Here is a 21,557-nt window from a genome sequence, read left to right as displayed (position 1 = left end):
GCTTCCTGAACCCTGACTCTTTGCCTCCTGCTCCTGTTAAACCCGATAGGTACTATAGGGTGCCTGAAGCTCATAAGTACTTGTTTAAGAGTCCTAGGGCGGACCCAGAAACTGTTTCTCAGGGGCCTAAAGGTGTTAAGGCCTCTGTGGTTAAAAATCCTGTTCCCACTGATAAAGAGGCTAGGGCTTTGGATAGGTGGGGAAAGAAAGTGTATACTTCTTCCACTCTAGCCATGAGAGCGTTGAATTGTCAGTTTCACATGCTAAAATATCAAAATTATCTCCTTTCACAATTGAAATCTAAGGTGGATGCTTTGGCGGAAGGTATTGAGTGTAAAGAGTTGCTGGATTTGGTTCATGTGTCTGAACAAGTGGGTAAGCATTCTTTGCAATGTGGTTTTGATGCTGTACAGGCCTCCTCGAGGGTGGCTGCTACTAGTTCTGTTCTTCGCAGGCATGCCTGGTTGAGGGATCAGAATTTAGCTGAGCATGTTAAGACAAGGATTTTGGATGCTCCTTTACAGTCTGATGTGTTGTTTGGTTCGCCTGTGGAAGCAGTTTTAAAGAAAATGGAGGACAAAGCTAAGTCTATGCAAACTGTTAAAGATTTTTGCAGGTGCAGCCACCAAGTTTAGTAGAAATTGGCCTGCTAAGGGGTGGACATATCCTGCTTATGATTCCCAGTCTAGGGGTAGGTCTAGACGTGGTAGGGGCAGAGCTCAAGGTTCTTTTAGGCCTAGAACAGGGAGTTCACCTGCTCAGACTTCTGGTGAGGGCAGGGGTCAGTCCTTTACCCAATGACCTGCCTTTTCAGCTGCCAGTAGATTCTCGTCTGGTAGCTCCTTTGGGAGGAAGACTGTCTCTTTTCAAAGAAAATTGGGATTTAATTACTCAAGACAGATGGGTGTTGGATATCATTCACCACGGTTACAGGTTTTATTTCCATACAATGCCTCCTTTCAAAGGCATGCCAGACGTTCCTCCTCCACAAAGAAAAGAGGCTCACAAGCAAATTTCTCAGTTACTCCAGATGGGGGCCATTCAGCCAGTACCTGTATCAGAAAGGGGCCTAGGATTTTATTCTCGCCTGTTCCTAGTACCAAAGAAGGGGAACACGTGGAGACCAATTTTGGATTTATCTCTCCTCAACACTTATCTGGACATTCCCAAGTTCAAGATGTTGACGTTACAACAGCTTTTACCTCTGCTAGGCAAAGATCACTGGATGGTAACTTTAGATCTCAAGGAAGCTTACCTTCATGTGCCTATAAGGCTAAGTTGCAGGAAGTATCTGCGGTTTCGAGCTGGAAATTCTCATTATCAGTTCTCTGCATTGCCCTTTGGCTTATCCACTGCGCCCAGAGTATTCACAAAGGTTCTGGCTCCAGTGATAGCTTACTTCAGGCTACAAGGAATTCAAATCTATCCTTACTTGGACAACTGCCTGATTCTGGCTCAAGAAAAGGAAGACCTTCTACAGCATCTGGAATATGTTATAGCAGTGCTAAGATGCCTAGGGTATTCTGTGAATGAAATAAAGTCCAGTCTAGTACCCTCTCAGGACATGTGCTTTCTGGGTGTGAGACTGAATACAGCAGCCCAGATGGCCTTCTTAACCCCGGACAAACAAAAGAGTCTATCACTTTACTTCCATCAACTATCTCATCAGTCCGTGCTGACTGCAAGGACAGTCCTTCAAGCATTAGGGTTCATGGCATCTTGTATTCTGGTGCTTCCCAATGCCAAACTGCATATGAGGAAGCTACAATGGTATCTCAAAAATGTATGGACACAGCACTGCCAGGATTTGGACACTGTCATTCAAATAATACCTTGCCTTCAAAAAGAATTTTTGTGGTGGGCTCAGGAATGTCACCTAAACAAGGGACTCTCTGTGACCCGGCCAGAGGCGAGTCAGATTTTAACGACAGATGCCTCGGACATTGCTTGGGGAGCTCATCTAAATGGAAAGTGGATACAAGACAAGTGGCCTGTCAGACTACAGCATCTACATATCAACATGAAGGAGATGTTAGCAGTCCAGTTTGCATTAATGGCTTTCAAGGAGTTACTTTTCCAGGGCAGGTGTTGATTCTAACAGACAACACAACTGTCATGTGGTACATCAACAAGCAAGGGGAACACATTCTTATCCTCTATGCAGGCAAGCAATGATTTTATGGGAGACTGCTAAGCTTGCAACTAACTCTTCAGGCAAGGTTTCTGCCGGAGCACAGAACTCCTTAGCAGATGTGTTAAGCAGACAAATCATGGATCCCAAACTGGATCTTCATGTATTTCAGAAATTGACAGTGTCATGGGGAACTCCAGACATAGATCTGTTCGCTTCTCCACTAAACCACCAGCTGCCAAAGTATTGCACAAAGGGGTTTCATCACACAGCTTGGAAAGTGGATGCTCTGTCTTTCAGTTGGAAAAACCTTCATGTGTATGCCTTTCCACCTCTGCCTCTTCTTCCAAAGGTACTTTTAAAGGTCAGACAAGACAGGCCAAGGATGATTTTGATAGCTCCAGATTGGCCTCGGCAACACTGGTACCCACTACTACGAGTCTGGTAAAGAAGCCTCCATGGCCTTTACCTCTGATTCCTCATCTGTTATCTCAGAAGGACGGTCATCTGCTCAATGTCAAGCTTCACTCTCTTCATCTAACAGCCTGGCATATTCTGTGTTGAAACACAGCAGGTCTCAATTTCCTCAACAAGTTTTAAATGTGATTATGGAAGCTAGAAGACCTAGTACAAGGAAAGTGTAAAAATGGAAGAGATTTTTATTTTGGAGTACAGCAAAGAATTTGGAGATTTCTGAGCCTAATTTGAGTGTGGCTCTTCAATATCTTACTGAGTTATTGGACAAAGGTTTGTCCTTCTCTTCCATTAAGATTCATGCTGCAGCAATTTCAGCTCACTATGATTGTGACCCACCATTGTTTTCATCCTTTGTTCAAGCAGTTTCTTAGAGGGGCAAAGAATATAAGACCCCACGTAGAGCTCCTACTCCTGCTTGGGATCTCAATTTTGTGTTGGAAAACTTACTCTACAACCTTTTGAGCCTGCGGCTACTGCTGAATTGAAATACTTGTCATGGAAGACTGCTTTTCTGTTGGCTATTACTTCTGCAAGAAGGGTGTCTGAGTTGCAGGCCCTTATGGCAGTAGAGCCCTTTTGATTTTCCATAAGGATAGGGTATCATTACGTACTAATCCTTCCTTTATGCCTAAGGTGGTTTCTAGTGTGGCTTTAAACCAAACTATTCATTTGCCTACTTTTTATGCAGACCCCCAAAATAAAGGGGAAAAGATTTTGCACACTTTAGATGTACACAGGCAATTGCGTTATTATTTAAGCAGGACTAAGGATTTTAGGCAGTCTCAGCAGTTGTTTGTTTCTTTTGCTTTGAGTTCGCAGGGCAAGCCTGTGTCAAAACAAACTATTTCTAGGTGGATTGGGTTTTGCATTGCATTTTGTTATTCCCATCATGGCAAGGAGATTCCAGCTGGGATTAGGCCTCATTCCACTAGGGCTACTGCCACTTCAACAGCATTTCTAAGGGGTGGCAACTAAGGATATTTTGGAAGCAGCTACTTGGAGTTCAGTGCATACTTTCTCTAAGCATTATCATCTTCCTATCTACTCTAAGTCTAGGGCTGGTTTTGCCACAGCTGTTTTGCAAGGCATGTTGTCAGCTCCTGCTTCTTTTGATTTGCCAGCCTCCTTACCTCTGCTTTGGGATTCTACCCAAAGTAAGGACTGCAGCAATGGGGAACGAAGAACATAGTACAGTTTTGTACCTACCATAAATGTAGATGTTCGAGGATCCCCATTGCTGCAGTCCAACTTACCCTCCTTCCCTCTGTGTTTAGGGGTGGTTGTGTAGGTGAGGTTACATGCTGATATTTTTGTATATATTCTTGTATATATTGTACATGTTTCGGTGCAGGTATTTTGGGCCTTGTCTTTTTAGGGTCTTCTGACATCTGGGGCAAGAAAAGACTGAGGATATGACGTCGGTCATGCGCATTAGTACCCTGACGCATTGACGCTGGTCTAATGCGCCTGACCGACGCCAGCGTGCTGGCGTCATATACTCTGGTATTCGGGCTGACTGGACAGCGGACTACCCCAATAGTAAGGACTGCAGCAATGGGGATCCTCGAACATCTACATTTATGGTAGGTACAAAACTGTACTTTATCTATAGCCAATGTTCACACCACTGGATGTGGCTGGAGATAATGGTCATAAAAAGATGTGTGTTGTAAGAGACAGATTTCAGCTTTGTTGAACCTACTAGTTTAAAAGGACAGAAAAGTCTGCCAAGTCATGAAGTAGATGTCACAAGGGTGATCTCATTTCTTATAAGGCAGACTAAGAACACTTCCTTGAAGAGCAGTTTGACAGACCTGAGTTGGACATTACTTATGTTATCTGCAAATAGGCTCATAATTGGCTGAAACTGCAGAAGCATGCAGCTTGATAGTGAAATAATGGACACCCAGACTAAATAGGTCTCTGAAACAAGCGGAAACTACGTTCAGGCTTACAGAAGTGAGGCAAGAAACCTGTCTGATCACCTCCTCCCATAAGGAAAATCCCGGATGTTCCACTCAGTCAACAAGAACAAGCAACTATGGAAATTCAAAAGTTGCTCAAGAAAAGAGTCGTCCAACCAGTCCCAGCAAATCATGAAGGGTCCGGAACTTACTCAAGATTCTTTTTGGTACCAAAGAAAACAGGGGACTGGAGATGCATTTTGGATCTCAACAGATTAAATAAATCTGTAAAAGGGTCAAAATTTTGGATGGTCACACTACAGTCGCTACTCCCATTCTTAGGGAAAGACAACTGGATGTGTCCCATAGATCTCCAGGATGCACATTACCATATAAAAATGGACAGAACATCCAGGGATCATCTGCGCTTTCAGCTGGGAGCCAGCCATTACCAGTTTCGAGCACTGCCCTTTGGTCTCACTACAGCCCCCAGAGTGTTCAACAAATGCATAGCAGTAGTCACGGCTCACTTGGGACGACAGGGATTCCGAGTGTTTCCATACTTAGATGACTGGCTTCTTACCGCCACCTCCAGGTATTGGCTAATTCTAACAAGGAACACCACCATGGACCTCTGCAATCAGCTGGGAATTACTATAAATCTGGAAAAGTCTGCCTTAGAGCCATCGCAGTGTACTGTCTTCATAGGAGCGGACTTAGACACCACTTCTATGACTCTTAAACTTCCTGCAGAGAGAGCATCCTCCCTCCAGCTACAGGTTCAAATCCTCCTCTCAGCACGAAAGGTCCCAGCATCTGCAGTTTTGAAACTTTTTGGCATGATGGCAGCAGCAATCATGTCAATCCCATTAGGCCCGTCCACATGCGCATTCTACAGTGGCTTTTCTTCACCCAATGGACCTACCAGGAACTTCCAGTGTCCCACAAGACTCCTGCAAAAAGATCTTTGCTGGTGGCTAACAACACAATCTGTGACCCTGGGTGTTACCAGTTCCAATAGCCATTCTGACCACAGACACTTCCCTGATTGGGGGGGGGGCATTATCAGGGAAGAATGGCCCAAGGCACATGTAAAGAACATAAGGCTCATCTGCATATCAGTATCCTAGAGATGAGAGCGGTACTGCTAGCATTGCAGTCCTTCCAAGACTCTCTCCCTCTAGGGACTATTGCAGTACAGAGAGACAACATGTCAGTAGTCTGGTACATAAACAAACAAGGAGGAACCAAGTCTTATCCTCTAAGTCAATAGGCCCTGAGAGTATGGCAATGGGTGACCTCCACCCAGCGCTTTCGGATAGCAACACTCATCCCAGAGAGGTGCAACGTGATAGCAGGTCAGCTGAGCAGGGCAAACCTATTGCCTCACGAGTGGTCCCTGAAGAAACAAGTAGCGGAAAGGATATTCCACAGATGGGGCCAGCCTTGCTGTGACCTCTTTGCAACTCCAATAAACAGGAAATGCAGCAGCTATTTTGCCCTAATTCCCCCTCCAGGAGATTCCCCATGGGATACATTCGTACACGATTGGCCCCCGGGACTTCTTTATGATTTCCCACCCTTTCCTGTCATACCCAAAGTTTTGCAGAAAGCCAGTGCTCTGGGAAGGACATTCATTCTAATTGCTCCATACTGACCTCATCAGATTTGGTTCCCCTTCCTTCAGCCTCTTCTACTGGAAGAACCTTGGATTCTGGACCCAGTTCCAGACCTTGTGACTCATTCATCAGGTGCTCTTCATCCTGCTCTACAGTCCCTCAAATTGACAGCTTTGCTGCTCCAATTCCATCAATAGCCAGGTTACACAATCTATCAAAAGATGTTCAGCATATTTTAACATCCTCCCACAAACCAACCACCAGGAAGTTATATCTCCGTAGGTGGAAGAGATTTTCCATATGGGCATCTCAAAATAAAATAGACCCATTTTTCACACCTATCTCATCCATTTTAGAGTTCTTGACTAAACTTTTTAATGAAGGGACAGCTGCGACTACGATTTGGCTTCACTTAGCCGCAAGTTTGAACTTTCATGTTGGTGAACATGGAGACAATGTTATGTCGCATAGATTAGCTAAAGCATTCTTAAAAGGTTCTCTGCATTTAAGACCACCCATTAAAACCCCTGATTTCCCATGGAATCTAAATTTGGTTCTTTCAAGAGTCATTCTTCCCCCATTTGAACCTGCCTTATCTTGTGAATTGAAGTTTTTGTCATGGAAAACCATTTTTGTAGTAGCCATCACTTCTGCAAGGAGGGTTTCAGAACTACAGGCCTTATCCGTCAAACCTCCATATTTAATTTTTTTAAAGACAGAATCTCCCTCAGGACAAATCCTTCCTTTCTACCTAAAGTCTGTTCAGAGTCAAATCTCAATCAATCTATTGAATTGCCTGTATTTTTTCCCAATTATACTAACAGATTGGAGCGTATGTTACATAAGCTGGATGTACTCAGACAGCTTAGATTCTATCTGGACAGGACAAAAAATTTTAGAAAGTCAGAACAACTTTGTTTCCTTTTCAGAAACTATGAAAGGAGCTCCAGAAGCAAAAACAACATTATCAAAATGGTTGTCAGATTGTATTTCCTTCACTTATAATTCAGTTCATATACCTTTACAACAAAAGGTAAAGGCTCACTCAACCAGATCTGTTGCCACTTCATCAGCCTTTTTAGCCAGGTTGCCTATAGATACTATCTGCGCTACAGCTACATGGTCGAGGCAACATGCTTTTATCACTCATTACAAAGTAGACAAAGCCTCCAGGGACAGGGCCTCCTTTGTTTCCACACTTCTGAGTAATATACTCCCATGAGCCTTGCGAGAAAGATGGTGCTTGGGATGCTAACCCATCAGTAAGAATGAACGGCGAGGTAGAACAACTTCACATAAAGCAGTTATGTACTCACCATAACATTACATGCGAGTTGTTCATCTCACTTTCATTCTTACGTCCCTCCCTCCAACCCTTGTCCTTCTTGGAGACCAAGAAGTTGGAATAGTGACTCTCTTTACCTTTGTCTAATATACTCTGATATTTATGGTAGAGATCTCTCTCTCTCTAATTATTTTAGCTAGCAGCAAACAAGATCTGGGAAAATCACCAATGCGTCATGGGATAGGAAGTAGGCCACAAGCTTGTTGAAGACCTTGAGCTGTTGCAGTTGGCCGAGTCAGAGCAGAGGATTGGCTCTGATACCCATCAGTAAGAATGAAAGCGAGATGAACAACTCACATGGAATGTTATGGTGAGTACATAACTTCTTTTTAATCCAACTGCTGCCAAGCATTTTGTTAGTTCTAATCCTTCTGTCAAGGAAGGTAAAGCTGTTGGTGAGTTTGGGGAAGAAAGAATTTGCTTCTGCAAATTTAGTTGTTAAAATTTTGAATTGTAAGGTTTATATGTTAAAGTTTATACTGACTAACTGTGAAAGTATGAAGAATGCATTGGCTGCAGTTTCTTCTTGTGAGGAAAAATCTGCTGTGCATGGTTTAGTTTTGTTTGAATTGTGGAAACTACTGACCATAAGTGTCAGTCATCCCATATGCAAAGCCATTGAAAGAATTGCCATGGAAATGATCAATAATGACACAGGAAACCTCCAGGCACTGGACCCAACCCAGCTTGGTTTCATCAAGGACAGGTCATGCCTACTCAGCCTGGTGGACTTCTTTGTAAAGGTCAGCCAAGTAATGTATCTGTGGATACTGCTGCCAGGGTTGTTGCCACTGATACTGTGTTGAGTGTGTTGAGGTGGTTTGCCTGGCTGCATTCTCAGAACCTCCCAGAAGATATCTAAAATCAAATTTTGAATTCTGCTTTGGATAGCAATTTAGTTTGTGAACCCTCTACTGCAGAAATTATCAAAAGGTGTGATGAAAGAGGTAAGCTGGTTTAGGAAATGTCTCAGATTTTTCAGCCCTCCTTCTCTAAATTTTCTAAATAATGTTATGCTTCCTCATCTAATTTTAGCAAGAAACAAAATAAACAGTCTCAGCAGAATGATGATAAGCAGATGTTTAAAAAGCAATGGCCAGGAGCTTTGAAAAAGAAAACTGGAACCCCCAAGAACAAAGGACAGTAAAATAAGGCAGAATTACTATTTAGGCGTTTAGGGGACCCCCACTCTGAACTTGGCAGCCCCTTATCCCTTCCAGAAAGTCTGAATATGTTTTTCCTTTGTCAACAGATTGTTTCAGATAACTGGGTCCTGAAGCAGAAATGTCCTCCTTTTCAGGGAATTCCTCATCATCTGCAAGGTCAAACCCTTTTTTCCTTTCTGTCCTACACCACATGCTCTCGTAGAGAGTATTAGAAGCAGTTCCTCCTTCCCATTTTGGAAAAAGGTTTTATTCAAGAATGTTTTTAGTGCCGAAGAAAGAAAATGCCTGGAGACCAGTTCTATATCTTTCTTTCCTAAACCAGTTTGTGATAGTACCCCACTTCACAATCTGTTAGTCCTTCCCTGTTTGATGATTTTTTTTTATTAACCATAGCTTTAAAAGATGTATATCAAGACATTCCTATTCATCTAATTTTAAGCATTTCTTAAGGTTGTGTGTGTCTGGATCACATTATCAGTTCTCTGCCTTTTGGGATATCCACTGCTTCAAGAGTGTTCACAGAGTGTTTAGCTTCTGTCCAAGCCTATTGTAGGCTACAGTGTATTCACATTTTTATATAATTAGAAGACCAACTTTGCACAGTCTTTTTCAAAGTTTTAGGAATCTCTCATTATCTCTCATTTGCATGCGAGATCTCCTACACAGTCTGGGATTCCAAGAGAACATTTAAAATTTTTTTGACTGCATCACAGAGAATTGTGTTCTTAGGATGTCTGCTAGACACCTCACTACAAAGAGCTTTTCTTCTACGGAAAAATATATCTGTATATAGAGCAATTTCAGGAGTTTTACACACAGACTTTTGAGGGAATACCACAGGATTCTGGGTCTCGTGACATCTCTGATTCTTATAATACCTCTGGCAAGACTCCAGATGAGAAAGATACAGTGGTATCTGTAGTCTCTTTGGATCCACCTCCAACACCCATTATCTTTTTACATTCCATTTCTGGGATTTGTGAGCAGAGAAATCACTTGGTGGAAACCTCAAATATCCCTGAATCTAGGTCTAGGTGTAACATAAGCAGAAGATTGTATGTCGAAAGAGCAAATGGATGACAGTGAAATAGGGTAGTGTGACAAGTAAGGAGAGAATAAAACTTTGGATGCAGTTTTTTAAGGAGAGTAATAACCATGCACACTATTATATACACAAAGTATCGGATAGTATTCTATGAACTAATGTAACACAAAAATGGTAAAAGGAGATTTTATCAATAGGGATGGCTGCAAGTAGGGTTATAGAATGTATGTAAGAGGGAATTGGAATATATTGGATAAAATTAGCAAAGGAGCAAGGATTTGGAGCAAATAACTAGAGAGGGAAAAGTAATAGAGTGGACCCAGGCTGAGCAGAAATTTGGATTGTATAGGTAAAGAGAAAAGGATAGGGATTGTAAAATGAAAGACCAGCTCTGGTAGTGTTTTTAGTTGAGTTTGAGTCAGAAATAGCAGTTGATAAAAATGTTAATTATTAGAAATATATATATATATATATATATATATATATATATATATATATATATATATATATATTGCATGATATCTATAAGAATCACTCAAAAGAGGTTAGACACAATTGGTAAGAGAGAATTGGTAATGGAAAATGAAAAGCAGTATACAAGGGAACAATGTGAGGACATCTGTGTAGTTCCCAAGTATTCAACAAAGTCCAGAAGGTTTAGGAGTTTTGATTGGAAATGCTGAAGAGACAATTAACTCAGCAAATGATCTCATTAGGGCAGATTACTATGGAATAATAACATTATTTGACCTACATGAGATATCTTTGGACATCAGCTGTGCCTGATAAAAGGATTTCCTAGCTACTGTTCCAACATGATGGTCAGATGTGGTTGGCCCTGGTGTCAAAGATGCTGAGCTGTCATGTCCATGTGGAAGTGTCTATGTAGGTGTTTTCTATATCCCAAACAACCAACTTCAGGATGGGGCCTGGGGGGTGGGGGGAGATACACTAGGGATTTCTACCTGCTAAGGGGCTACAGGCAAGGGAGGAGGATTACACTGGCATGTAGTTACATTCCACCTAAAACTGCTATAATGGCGCTTAAGAAAATTCTGGGAGAAATCAGTTTTCAGCAAGGAATATTACTTATAGCTGGGGACTCAACTTTGATTTGCAGCAGTGAAAATGTGTCTGTGGGGGCAGAAGGGAAAATATAACAAAGGAGGTAGATTTTTGTAGAAATGTATGAAAATATTTGGCATGGAAGATGTGAATTCAGTAATAGTAGTTTGGGGTGAATTTGCAGATTATTCTCCAAGTTATAAAAACTGGGTTAGGCTAGACAGAATTTATATTTCACAGGAACATATGCATTTAATTGAAAGTCTTGATACCCACCCACTAACTATCTAAGATCATGCACCAGTTTGTTTTGTCTTTCGGCTTTTCCCGGTAAGGTGTCGCTACAGCGGAACTCCAGTCCGCTAATGATTGGCAGTAGATTTTTACAAATCGCCGAGGTGCCAGCTCGATGCCCAACCTTCAATGAAGGCATGCCCATTTACGCACACATGTCTTTCGAACGCTACCCAACCGCAGGGAGGACATGCAGACTCCACACATAAGGCACTCCCAAGCCCAGCCGAGAATCGAACGGGAGAACCTCTTGCTATGAGGTAACAGTGCTACCGCCGTACCACCGCGGCATGCACCAGTAATAGCTAAAATAAAACCACAAGGTAAGGAAATAAAAACGAGACATTGGTGCTTTCCCACCTATCTGTTGAAAAGTGAGAAATTTAAGGAATGGGTAGTGGAGATTATTCAGGAGCTGTTAGAGAGGATAAAAATTTCTTCTGAAAATTTAGCTAGGGAGGGGGATAAAACTGAGGTGGAGTTTAAAAATAGGATGGAGATAAAATAAAGAGCTATGGTTAAGAAGTAACATGAAATATTGAGATGGACTGACGAATTGCAGAATGGGGGAATCTCACAGAACAAGAAGAGGATCAACTGCAGAATGCTAGGCAGAAAATAAGGGATTATCTCAAAGAAAAAAAACTAAGGGTAATGCTGCTCAATGCCAGAAGTCTCAACCTCAAGATGCACACACTCTAGGCCCTTCTCAGTATGGAGAACAACGATGTCTGTGCTGTGACAGAAACCTGGTTCAAGGCTCCTGAGAGCACCCCAGCACTATCAGGTTTTACCTCATATCATGCGTTCCGGCCACAAAACCCGGACAATACCAAGAAAGGAGGAGGGGTATCCATATTCATCACGGACACCCACACCTCAAGATTGGTGGCATCGCACGATGCATCGGAAACAATCCAGGTGCAATTAACCATAGGCAAGACTGCTCTGCAAATTGTAGCATGTTACAGGCCACCCTCGCAAACTCAGGAACCTCACATGGCCTTCCTGAAAACACTGGAGGGGATAAATGTATCTCCGAACACCATCATACTAGGTGACTTCAACTACCCTAACATAGACTGGGAACACTACTCAAGCCCAAACACTCTAGCCCAAAAGTTCCTGGAATTCATAAACTCAAATGCCATGGAACAACTAGTCACCATCCCCACAAGAGGAGAGAACATACTTGATCTCATCATCACGAACATGGGAGCACAATGTTCAACGCCAGAAGTATACCCCTCACTGGTGAGATCTGATCACAAACTAATCTCGCTGGAGGTCCTCATCCCGCCCCACCAAATGAAAAAGACCACAGTAAAGAACTTCTCGAAGCCGACTTCACACTTCTAAAGACTAGTGTGGTCTCCTTTAAGGCCCCTGAGCCGGCGGTTAACATTACTCAAACCGCTGAATCACTTACAAATGCCTTCTACCAGCACCTGCAGGCTGCATGGATCAGGCAATCCCAAGCAAAACAAAGACTCTTTGTACCAAAGGCAAGCGCCCAGTCTGGTGGACCCCAGCCATAAACAAATTCTACAATAAAAGGAGAAAGCTACTACAAGATAGAGCAAAATCCTTAAAAGGTAAGACACCGCTGATCACTATAAGTAAAAGCTAAGAGCTCTCATAAAATCATCCAAAGCTAATTTTGAGAAAAAATAGCTAAGGACTCTAAAGACAACCATAAAGCATTCTTTAGCTATGTCAGAAACCTAGGAGGAAACTCCCAGATATGTTCAGAATTAGTTCAAAATGATGTGAAGATTACTGATCCTACAGACATTGCCAACATACTGGCTGACAGGTTCAGTGCAAACTTCTCCCACCCTCCCGCCTAAAGAAGAGATATCTATACCAAATGATTGTAGCCCCCAAACATCTCCAACGCTCAGGTGAGAACTGCTCTCTCCAAGGCAAAGAACACAGCATCCATGGGATCTGATGGTGTCCCCGGCTGTGTGCTCCATGAACTCAACGAGGAATTAAACCCACAGTTAGGACAGCTGTTTAATCTTAGTCTCACCTCCGGATACGCACTCCAGGAGTGGCGACAGCCACTGTGGTCCCACTCCACAAAGGCAGTGCCTCCACCGACCCTGGAAATTACTGTCCCATTAGCTTGACAAGCCTGATCTGCAAAGCCATGGAAAGGATCATAATGGATCTCATAAATAAAGACATAGGAATTTGCAGACTTTGGATCCAACCCAGTTTGGCTTTGTCAAAGGCAGATCATGCCTTTTAAACTTGGTTGACTTTTTCAAACAGTCACCAAGGCTATTGACGAGGAAAGGCAGTCCATACAGCCTACCTAGACCTGGCGAAGGCTTTCATACAATACCCCACTCGGGTATCATTGAAAAACTCATCAACTTAAATGTAAACCCATACATTATAAGATGGGTTGCAAACTGGCTGAGTGACAGAACCCACAGGGTCAGAGTTGCTGGCGCCATGTCAGACTCTAAGCCTGTCACAAGTGGTGTCCCACAGGGCTCAGTCCTGGGCCCACTCTTGTTTGGCATCTACTTTTCTGAAGTACAAGCAAACACAGGAGGGTTATGGCTGACAAAGTTCGCAGATGACTGCAAACTGGGCGCCGTAGTTGAGAACACATCCGACACAGACATCCTTCAGAAGGGTCTCACAGAAACGGATAACTGGTGCCAGAGCCATGGCCTCAAGTTAAATGCCAAGAAATGCATAGTCATACCCTTCGGGAAAAATAAGGTTACCCCTAGCTACCATATAGGTGGCAATCCCCTGAACACAGAAGAAGTTATTAGGGACCTGGGAACCCAGGTTGACAGTAGCCTTTCATTCGACACTCATATTGCTAAAGTAGTTAGGAAAACCTTCTACATTGCCCACCTTATCATGAAGGGATTCACATCTAGATCAAGGGAGGTCATGGTCTGCCTATACTCATCACTCATCAGACCAATGATTGAGTACAATGCCCCATTCGGAATGTATCTGACCCGACACTTGCAGCAGCTGGAGAGGCCACAAAAGTTCCTCACCAAAAGGATAAAGGGTCTCAAAAATCTGTCTTATGCTGCACGACTGAAAGAACTCCAGTTATATTCAGTTGCGTACCGCTTGCTCAGAGGTGACCTATGCCTGACATACAAGGCCATGTCAAACCCAGATTTGATGAATATGCTTCATCTCAAAAAATCTAGATCCCTCAGAGCCACAAGGGCGGGTGACTTAAACCTCGACACTGTTATAAATAGGATGTGCTGGAGGGATAGATTCATCACTCAAAGACTCCCTATGCTGTGGAACAAAATCCCGGTTTATGTGAGGCAGAGCACTCTGGCCTTGTTCAAGAGGAATCTTGACCAATGGATGGGAGATCGCAGATACACCCCAGGGGTTACCTCAGTGTTACTGCTCGACAGAGGCACAGCTAAATAATGGGCATAGTTTCTCCAAACTAAGGGGTGGCGTAAGCCACAAAAAACTATGGGCTAGGCTTATAAATGCCCTCGGGCAGATAGCCTAGTATAAACCTATGAACCTATGAACCTATCTCGATAATATGCACAAGCTTAGAAAGATTGCTGTTAAGCAACTATTTTTGATAATAAAACTAGAGCACAAAAACCTTTAGCACAAAAACTCAGGCAACAGAAAGTAAAAAGGATTGTCACCAAACTTAGGGAGCCTATAACAAAGAAAGTAACAAGAGATCCTGTAGAGGTATGAGAATTAGTTTAGAAATTCTGTGAGAGTCTCTATAAAGCAGAGAAATATGAAAATCAAGAAAAGATACAAATGGAAATGTTTATGGAATAATTGGATATGCTAATGTCAGAGGTAGATGAGGCTCAATTACTAACAGGGTAGGAGGAAAAGAGATAAAAATTGTGATGTATAACCAATCTACAGGAAAGTCCCCAGGGATCGATGGTATTCCTGTGGAGGTTTGAAGGTTATGAGGAAAAAACTGATGAAGACCTGGAAAGTTTTGTTTTCTTTAACAGTATCTTATAAGAGGAGGAGAGTTACCACCATCCTGGAAGAAAGCAGTGGTAGCTGTAATACTTAGGCCCATTTCAACACTAAACCATGCTTATAAAGTGTTCATCGCTATAATGGCTAAAAGAATGGCAAAAGTAATGCCAAAACTGATAGCTATGGATCACTGTGGTTTTGTGGAGGGAAGGCAAACATTTGACAGAACATTGATGATCCAGAGGGAAGCAGAATGTAAGAAATAATGGGTCTTGATACAGAGAAAGCATTTGAAAGAGTAAGCTGGAACTTTATGATTAGGCAATGGAAGCATTTCCTGAAATATTTATAAAGTTGATTAGGAGAATATGAGGGATCAGAAGTGAAAATTAAAGTGGGTTGGGTCCTCTCTAATAATTTCTGCTTGAGCAGAGGAACCAGGCAGGGCTCCTTCCTCTTTTCCCTTTATTGTTTGCTTTATATTTAGAACCATTGGCAAAGAAAATAAAGGATTCAGAAATTCAAAGATATAATTGGTATGGTTGTCAAGAAAAGCTGGCTTTATTTGCAGGTATTATTTTGTACCTGAGAAAACCAGAAAAAGACATTACAATGTTGTAGAACATTTTGAGACAGTTTCAGATCTTTTTGGGATACAAAATTAATGAAGCTATAACAGAGGCAACAGTGGTAAATTATGTACCCACACATGAACTGGTTCAGGAATAGCTATATTTATGGGTACATGATAAAATGAAGCATTTAGGATTATGGATTAAAATGATTCTAGTGTGGCAGCTAAGGATATGCGGGAAGAGACTAAACAAAATATACAAAAACTAAGAAAATGGAAGCTTTGTTATATGGATTTGGATAGTAAGATACAGGCAGTTAAAATGTTTTATTTCCTTTAGTCTTGTACACAGATCAGGTACATTGCTATCAATCAGTGGAGAAGTTGTGGGTAGTAGTTAATAAAGATCTTGAAGGACTTTATCTGGGGGGAAGATGGCAAGCATCAAGTGGGATAAGATGATTCTTCCAGTAGAACATGGCAGATTGGGATTACCCAATTTGAAGGGGTATTTCAGAGCTACATAGTTAAGACTCCTGTACATAGCAAAAGCAGAAAACTGTAAGTCAAAGTGGAAAGGGATGATAATGAAATGGGGGAGCTCAAGAAACAAGGAGAGTCTAGGATTTTGGATGCAGGCCTTTAAGGAGAATAACAGTAGTCATGCAGAATATTATATCCATAAGGTAGCAGAAAATATTGTAAGAACTAAACCAGCACAGGAATGGGAAAGGAGATTCTGCTGATAGGGATGACTGCAGTTAGGGATACAGACTGTAGTCAGGAGGGAGGCTGAAATTTATTGGAGAAAACTGGCAAAGGAACCAAGGTATTGGGAGTAAATAACTGGAGAGGGAAAGATGATACAATGGGGAAGAGGCTAAGAATTTATTTGGACTGCAGGTTAGATATTGCCTTCCTGATCAGGAACTGATATCAGAGTATAGACAGAGAAAGAAGTGGGGGTGTCCTTAAATGAATTACCAGCACTGGTAGAGTTTTTAATAGAATCTAGAACAGAAGCTACCATTAAAAAAGGAGTAATTAGTAGACTTTATAAAATATTGCATGATAACTATAAGAATCAATCAGAAGACATTAGAATGGATTGGGTGGAGAGACTGGAAAAGCAATTCACAAAAGAAACAATGGAAGGATATATATGTGTCTCCCAAATGTGCAACACAATCTAGCAGATTTTAGGATTTTTGACTGGAAATGTTTACATAGATAATTTATACTCCAAGTATATTTCAGATAAATTTTCCTCAGGCAGACAGCAAATGTTGGAGGTGTGAAGGGGAAGAAAGAGGTTACTGGGAACATATTTTCTGGGAGTGCAGTGAGTTGGTGGACTTTAAGGATTCCCTGAGGGATGCAACTGTCGGAAATGCTGGGTGGGCAGATTGGTCTGATGGGGGAGATGATTTTTCTGAGCAGTGATACAGAATCAGAATTGCCTAGACAGGGTAAGGTCTTGCTGTGTATAATAACAGTGGCTGCCAAAAAAAACAATTACTAGAAAATATAAATCATAATCTAAACCAACTGTGCTGGAAGTAGTGAATATAGTAACAGAGGTAAAACAACTGGAACTGAGATTTTAAGAAAAGGGTAGAAGCAAACTACATAGGAAAAAAATGGGAATTGTGGGAACAATATATACAAGGGAGGAATGTGGTTTAAAAGAAGGCAGGACTTAATTGAGCTATATAATGTTTGACTGAAAATGACTGAGTAGATTATAAGTGATGTATAATATTTGCAACTAGGATTGTGTCAGTGTGGTTTGTTTTCATTTATATAAATGTATGATTGCATATGTAGTAGTAAGTGATGGTTTACTGAAGATGTTTCTTGTTTAAAAAAACAAGGCAGGAATTGAATAATTTATGTAATGTTGCTTAGGTTATAAGATGTATAGAAATATGTGTGAAGTATAATGTTTGTTAGTTAATATAGTTTGATTACTTTTATATGAATGTAAATTTGCCTCTGTCACAAGTGATAATTCAGTAAAGGTGTTTGAAAAAGAAAATGTCTTCAGTGTGCACATAAGTGCCTTGGTCATGTGGTTATGATGGGTCACATTGTTGCAAAACATTATTTCTTGGACTATAACTAGGACTTGAGCCCTGTTCAGTACCTCAGCACTCCAGGTCTGTGTCTTCTGAGACTTTTTTTGCCTGTTGTCTCTCTTTTTACCCTTGGAGATATTTCTTGGAATTAAACCCAGGTGTAGTCCCACTAAGGTAGGTCTCCAGTGTTAGTCATAGCAAGATACTTTCTTACCATATCACTTGATTTCTGAAGGGATCTTCCTCAATAAATGACAAATACCCTTTTGCCACTCCACTCTTCCCAGGTTCCTCCATCCATTTGTTGTTATTAGAATTCCTTTTAAGCTGAACAAGTATATATTTATATATCCATGTAACACTGTATGTACATGTTATCATGTTATTATTATTCTTGATTTGCTGGAACTGTGCTTGCTGAGTGATGGGAGTAAAGTGATGATCTCTGAGCTAGAAACACACTTCTAGTGCAGTGCCACTGAATGCAGTAACTTTTTAGAAAAGTATGCATAGTTAGAGTAGAAAGAAGGGAAAACCCAGTGCCTGACCCACCACAGTGCTTCTCGTCTTAGATGTACTGAGGTAGTAAGAATATATCTGTTATTTTCTTTAGCTGTAATCTTTGCAGCCTGTGGGTTCTTGTTTCATTTTATCCTCTCAGTACTGGCAAAGTATAAACATCTCTTTTAGGAGGATATTTTTCTTATTCACATACATATGTGGAGTGCTGGTACCTTCTGCTTCAAATTCAGTTCTTATCAGGACTGTAGTTCGTGTCCCAAACAAAAATATGGTGTGGGATCAACACTGAACTTTCAGAATTAGCCATAGTGTTCTATGTCAGTATGGTAGAAAGTGCAGAAAATACAGTGAAGAGGGAACCCATGTAAAACATGGAGTATTGCTACTGGTAACTGATAATTTGTGATGCCCTGAATGAACACAAGCAGCGACAAAGAATTTTAGAACAAGGAACTGGAAAAAAAGTAAACTGTGAAGCATTATTTCTCTTTCATTTAGGTGCCAGTATTGTTACAAAGGCTTTAAGAAGTCTAGCCATTTGAAACAACATGTCCGTTCGCATACGGGGGAGAAACCGTATAAGTGTAGAGTTTGTGAAAAAGGCTTTGTCTCAGCAGGTGTTGTGAAGGCCCACGAAAGAACACATACAGGTAAATAAAATTTCAATTTGTCCAGTGTTTATGTTACCACTGTTGTAGTTTGTTACTTGTGTAATTTGTCTTAAACATACTTAGCATGTCTTGAGAAGGAACAGATCTAGAAAATATGTAAAGGCAAGTGTATTATAATTAAATATTGTGGAACAAAAGGTTTAGGGTCTTTACCTGTAACCGTAGGACAGAGGAATGAAACCATGTCCATGTCCTTTACCCAGACAGTCTGTGCTTAGCTAGTGGCTCTGGTGCTGGAGGGAGTGGAGTGGGTGGGGAGATGAGCGTGAGCAGCAGTTATTATTCTGGTGGAAGGAAGATGGCTGTGATAATTCTACTCAAATGGCAGCTAAATGAAAGCATCGTTTGATCCACCCATGGAGTTTGGACCTGGGAGATGTGCACTGCATTGTTGTCTAAAGGTACATGCAAGACTGGACAACTTGTATATGGAGGCATGTGCATCCCTGAGGTTTGGCAGCGACTGTGGTACTTTGGGAATTGCAGATGTAAATAGGAGCTTCAAGGGGGGGGAGCACTACTAAACCATCCAGCTGATCCTGTAACTACCTCTGTCTCACCTGCCATGAGGGACTAACTGACATGCTCAACCCAGGAATGAATGGGCTTTGGCCGTTTTTCCTGGGATAGCGGATGGGTTCAACCTGCATCTTGAACATGGGAATGTGGTGTACTCTGGTGGGAGAGATTTGATTAAAGGACTCTCCCCCAGCCATGTAACGGAGTATGATGGGTATGGCCACTCCTTAAGCTCAGCTGGCATTCCCCATAAGGAGGAGAAGGAATGAATGGTCGAATTGGAAACAGGTGGGTAGGGCCATTCAATCAATCAAGCAGATAGGGAGGGAAAAGTAAGGTTTTGAGCCTTACTTAACCACAGCATACACGGGATAGGGAATGTGGTAACTGATGCAAACTGTGAATAGTCCAGTGCTTTCAGTTACCATGTTTACACTGCTATGTAGTATTTGAATATACAGATATGGATTAAAAAGTTGCATAAAATGTAGTGGTTAATAGGTGGCTTTGGCAGCTTCATGAATATTGCTAGTCAGTGTTATGAAAACATTAATTTTATGAAATAGTTGAGCATTTTTTTTAATATAGCTGTAAAGAAAACACCTTGCAGATGTATCTTTTGGGTGAAGTATTGCTTTGTACGTGTTTCTCCCTGAAGTATTACACATTGGAAAATGAACTGTTATAAGCTACCTGTTTGTAGGGCAGCACAGTTTTGTGATGAGTAGCACTGTCACCACATTGCAAGAAGTTCTCCAGATTAGTCCTCAGCCAGGGTGCCCTTCTTGTGGAGTCAGTGTGTACACCTTATTTTCATGAGGGTTTTCTCCAGATAATTTATTTTCCCTACCATGGCTCAGAGACGTGTTAGGTAGAGTGATGATTCTCAGTTTTCTGTAGATATTTGTGCACTGTGTGCCTAATGAGGAAGAAAGGCCTGCTTGCCTAGGAAACTTTGTGGATGGTGTCCACTGTTCAAGAGGTCTCAATAGTATTCAAATGCAACTTGGTATCAGTTAATGGAAGGATGGCTGTAACTTTTTGTAAGGGTGGGCAAATATTGCCAAGTCAAGATGTGCCATGCTGATAGACTCCTACTCGAGAAGACTGAATGCTGTAAATAAATCAAAAGGTGCTTCAACAAAGTATTAGTTTAAGGGTGTGCACACTTATGCAACCAGCTTATTGTACGTTTTTTTTTTTATATTTTTTCCCTAAAATATTTGTTTGTTTTTCGATTGAATTGTACAGGTTATAAGTCACATTAATGGTGAGAAAAGTTTTGAAATGATTTATTTTGGTCTCATTTTTTATATATCCAGAAACCTGGCATTTTAACAGGGGTGTGTACACTTTTTACATCCACTGTAAGTTCCTCCTGGGGCACTTTCCAAATACCTTATCTTTTCATAGGTTCATAGGTTCATACTAGGCTATCTGCCCTAGGGCATTTATCAGCCTAGCCAGAATGTGTTTGGCTTTCGCCACCCATTTTAAATTTATTTTGCTATGCCCTTTTTCGAGGTTAGTATACTGTGCCTCTGTCTAACAGTGACACAGAAGTGATACCCGGGGTAAACCTATGATCTCCCATCCACTCATCAAGATTCCTCTTGAAGAGAGTCAATGAGGGACTCTGCCTAACCTGGCCTGGGATTTTATTCCAGAGTGAAGGGAGCCTCTGGGTTATGAATCTGTCCCTCCAGCATGTCCTATTTATTTCACTGCTGTGGTTGAAGTCTCTGAGCGTAGCTCGATGGGATTTGGATTTTCTGAGGTGCAGCATGTCCATTAATTCTGGGTTGGACATGGCTTTATACGTCAGGCACAGATCACCTCTGAACAGGCGGTATGCCACTGAGTAGAGCTGGAGTTTCTTTAACCGGGCAGCATATGGCATCTGTTTGAGCCCTTTGACCCTCTTGATGAGGTACTTTTGTGGTCTTTCCAGTTGCTGCAGGTGTCTGGTAAGGTACATCCCAAAAGGGTCATTGTACTCAATTATGGGCCTGATGAGGGATGAGTAAAGAGGCACGATGACCTCCCCTGATCTAGATGTGAATCCCTTCATGATTAGGTGGGCTATATAAAATGTTTTTCTAACCACTTTGGCCACGTGGTTGTCAAATGAGAGATTGCTATCAACTTGGGTCCTCTGGTCCCTAATTACTT

At 41.6% G+C, this 21,557-nt stretch overlaps 1 protein-coding gene across 1 annotated transcript in view; it reads left to right on the top strand.

Moving 5' to 3' along the window:
* ZNF236 (zinc finger protein 236) overlaps positions 1-21,557 on the top strand; it is a 1,651,223-nt gene that overhangs the window by 823,930 nt on the left and 805,736 nt on the right. Inside the window, exon 18 of the mRNA XM_044067103.1 lies at positions 18,694-18,845. Within this exon, the coding sequence (XP_043923038.1) occupies positions 18,694-18,845 (152 nt within the window). The remainder of the gene's footprint in view (positions 1-18,693; positions 18,846-21,557) is intronic.

This window comes from Protopterus annectens, chromosome 3.part1 (genome assembly GCF_019279795.1).
Source record: "Protopterus annectens isolate FY-2018-M chromosome 3.part1, PAN1.0, whole genome shotgun sequence".
In the NCBI taxonomy this organism is placed as follows: Eukaryota; Metazoa; Chordata; order Ceratodontiformes; family Protopteridae; genus Protopterus; species Protopterus annectens.
This window is presented reverse-complemented; position numbering and strand designations above follow the sequence as displayed.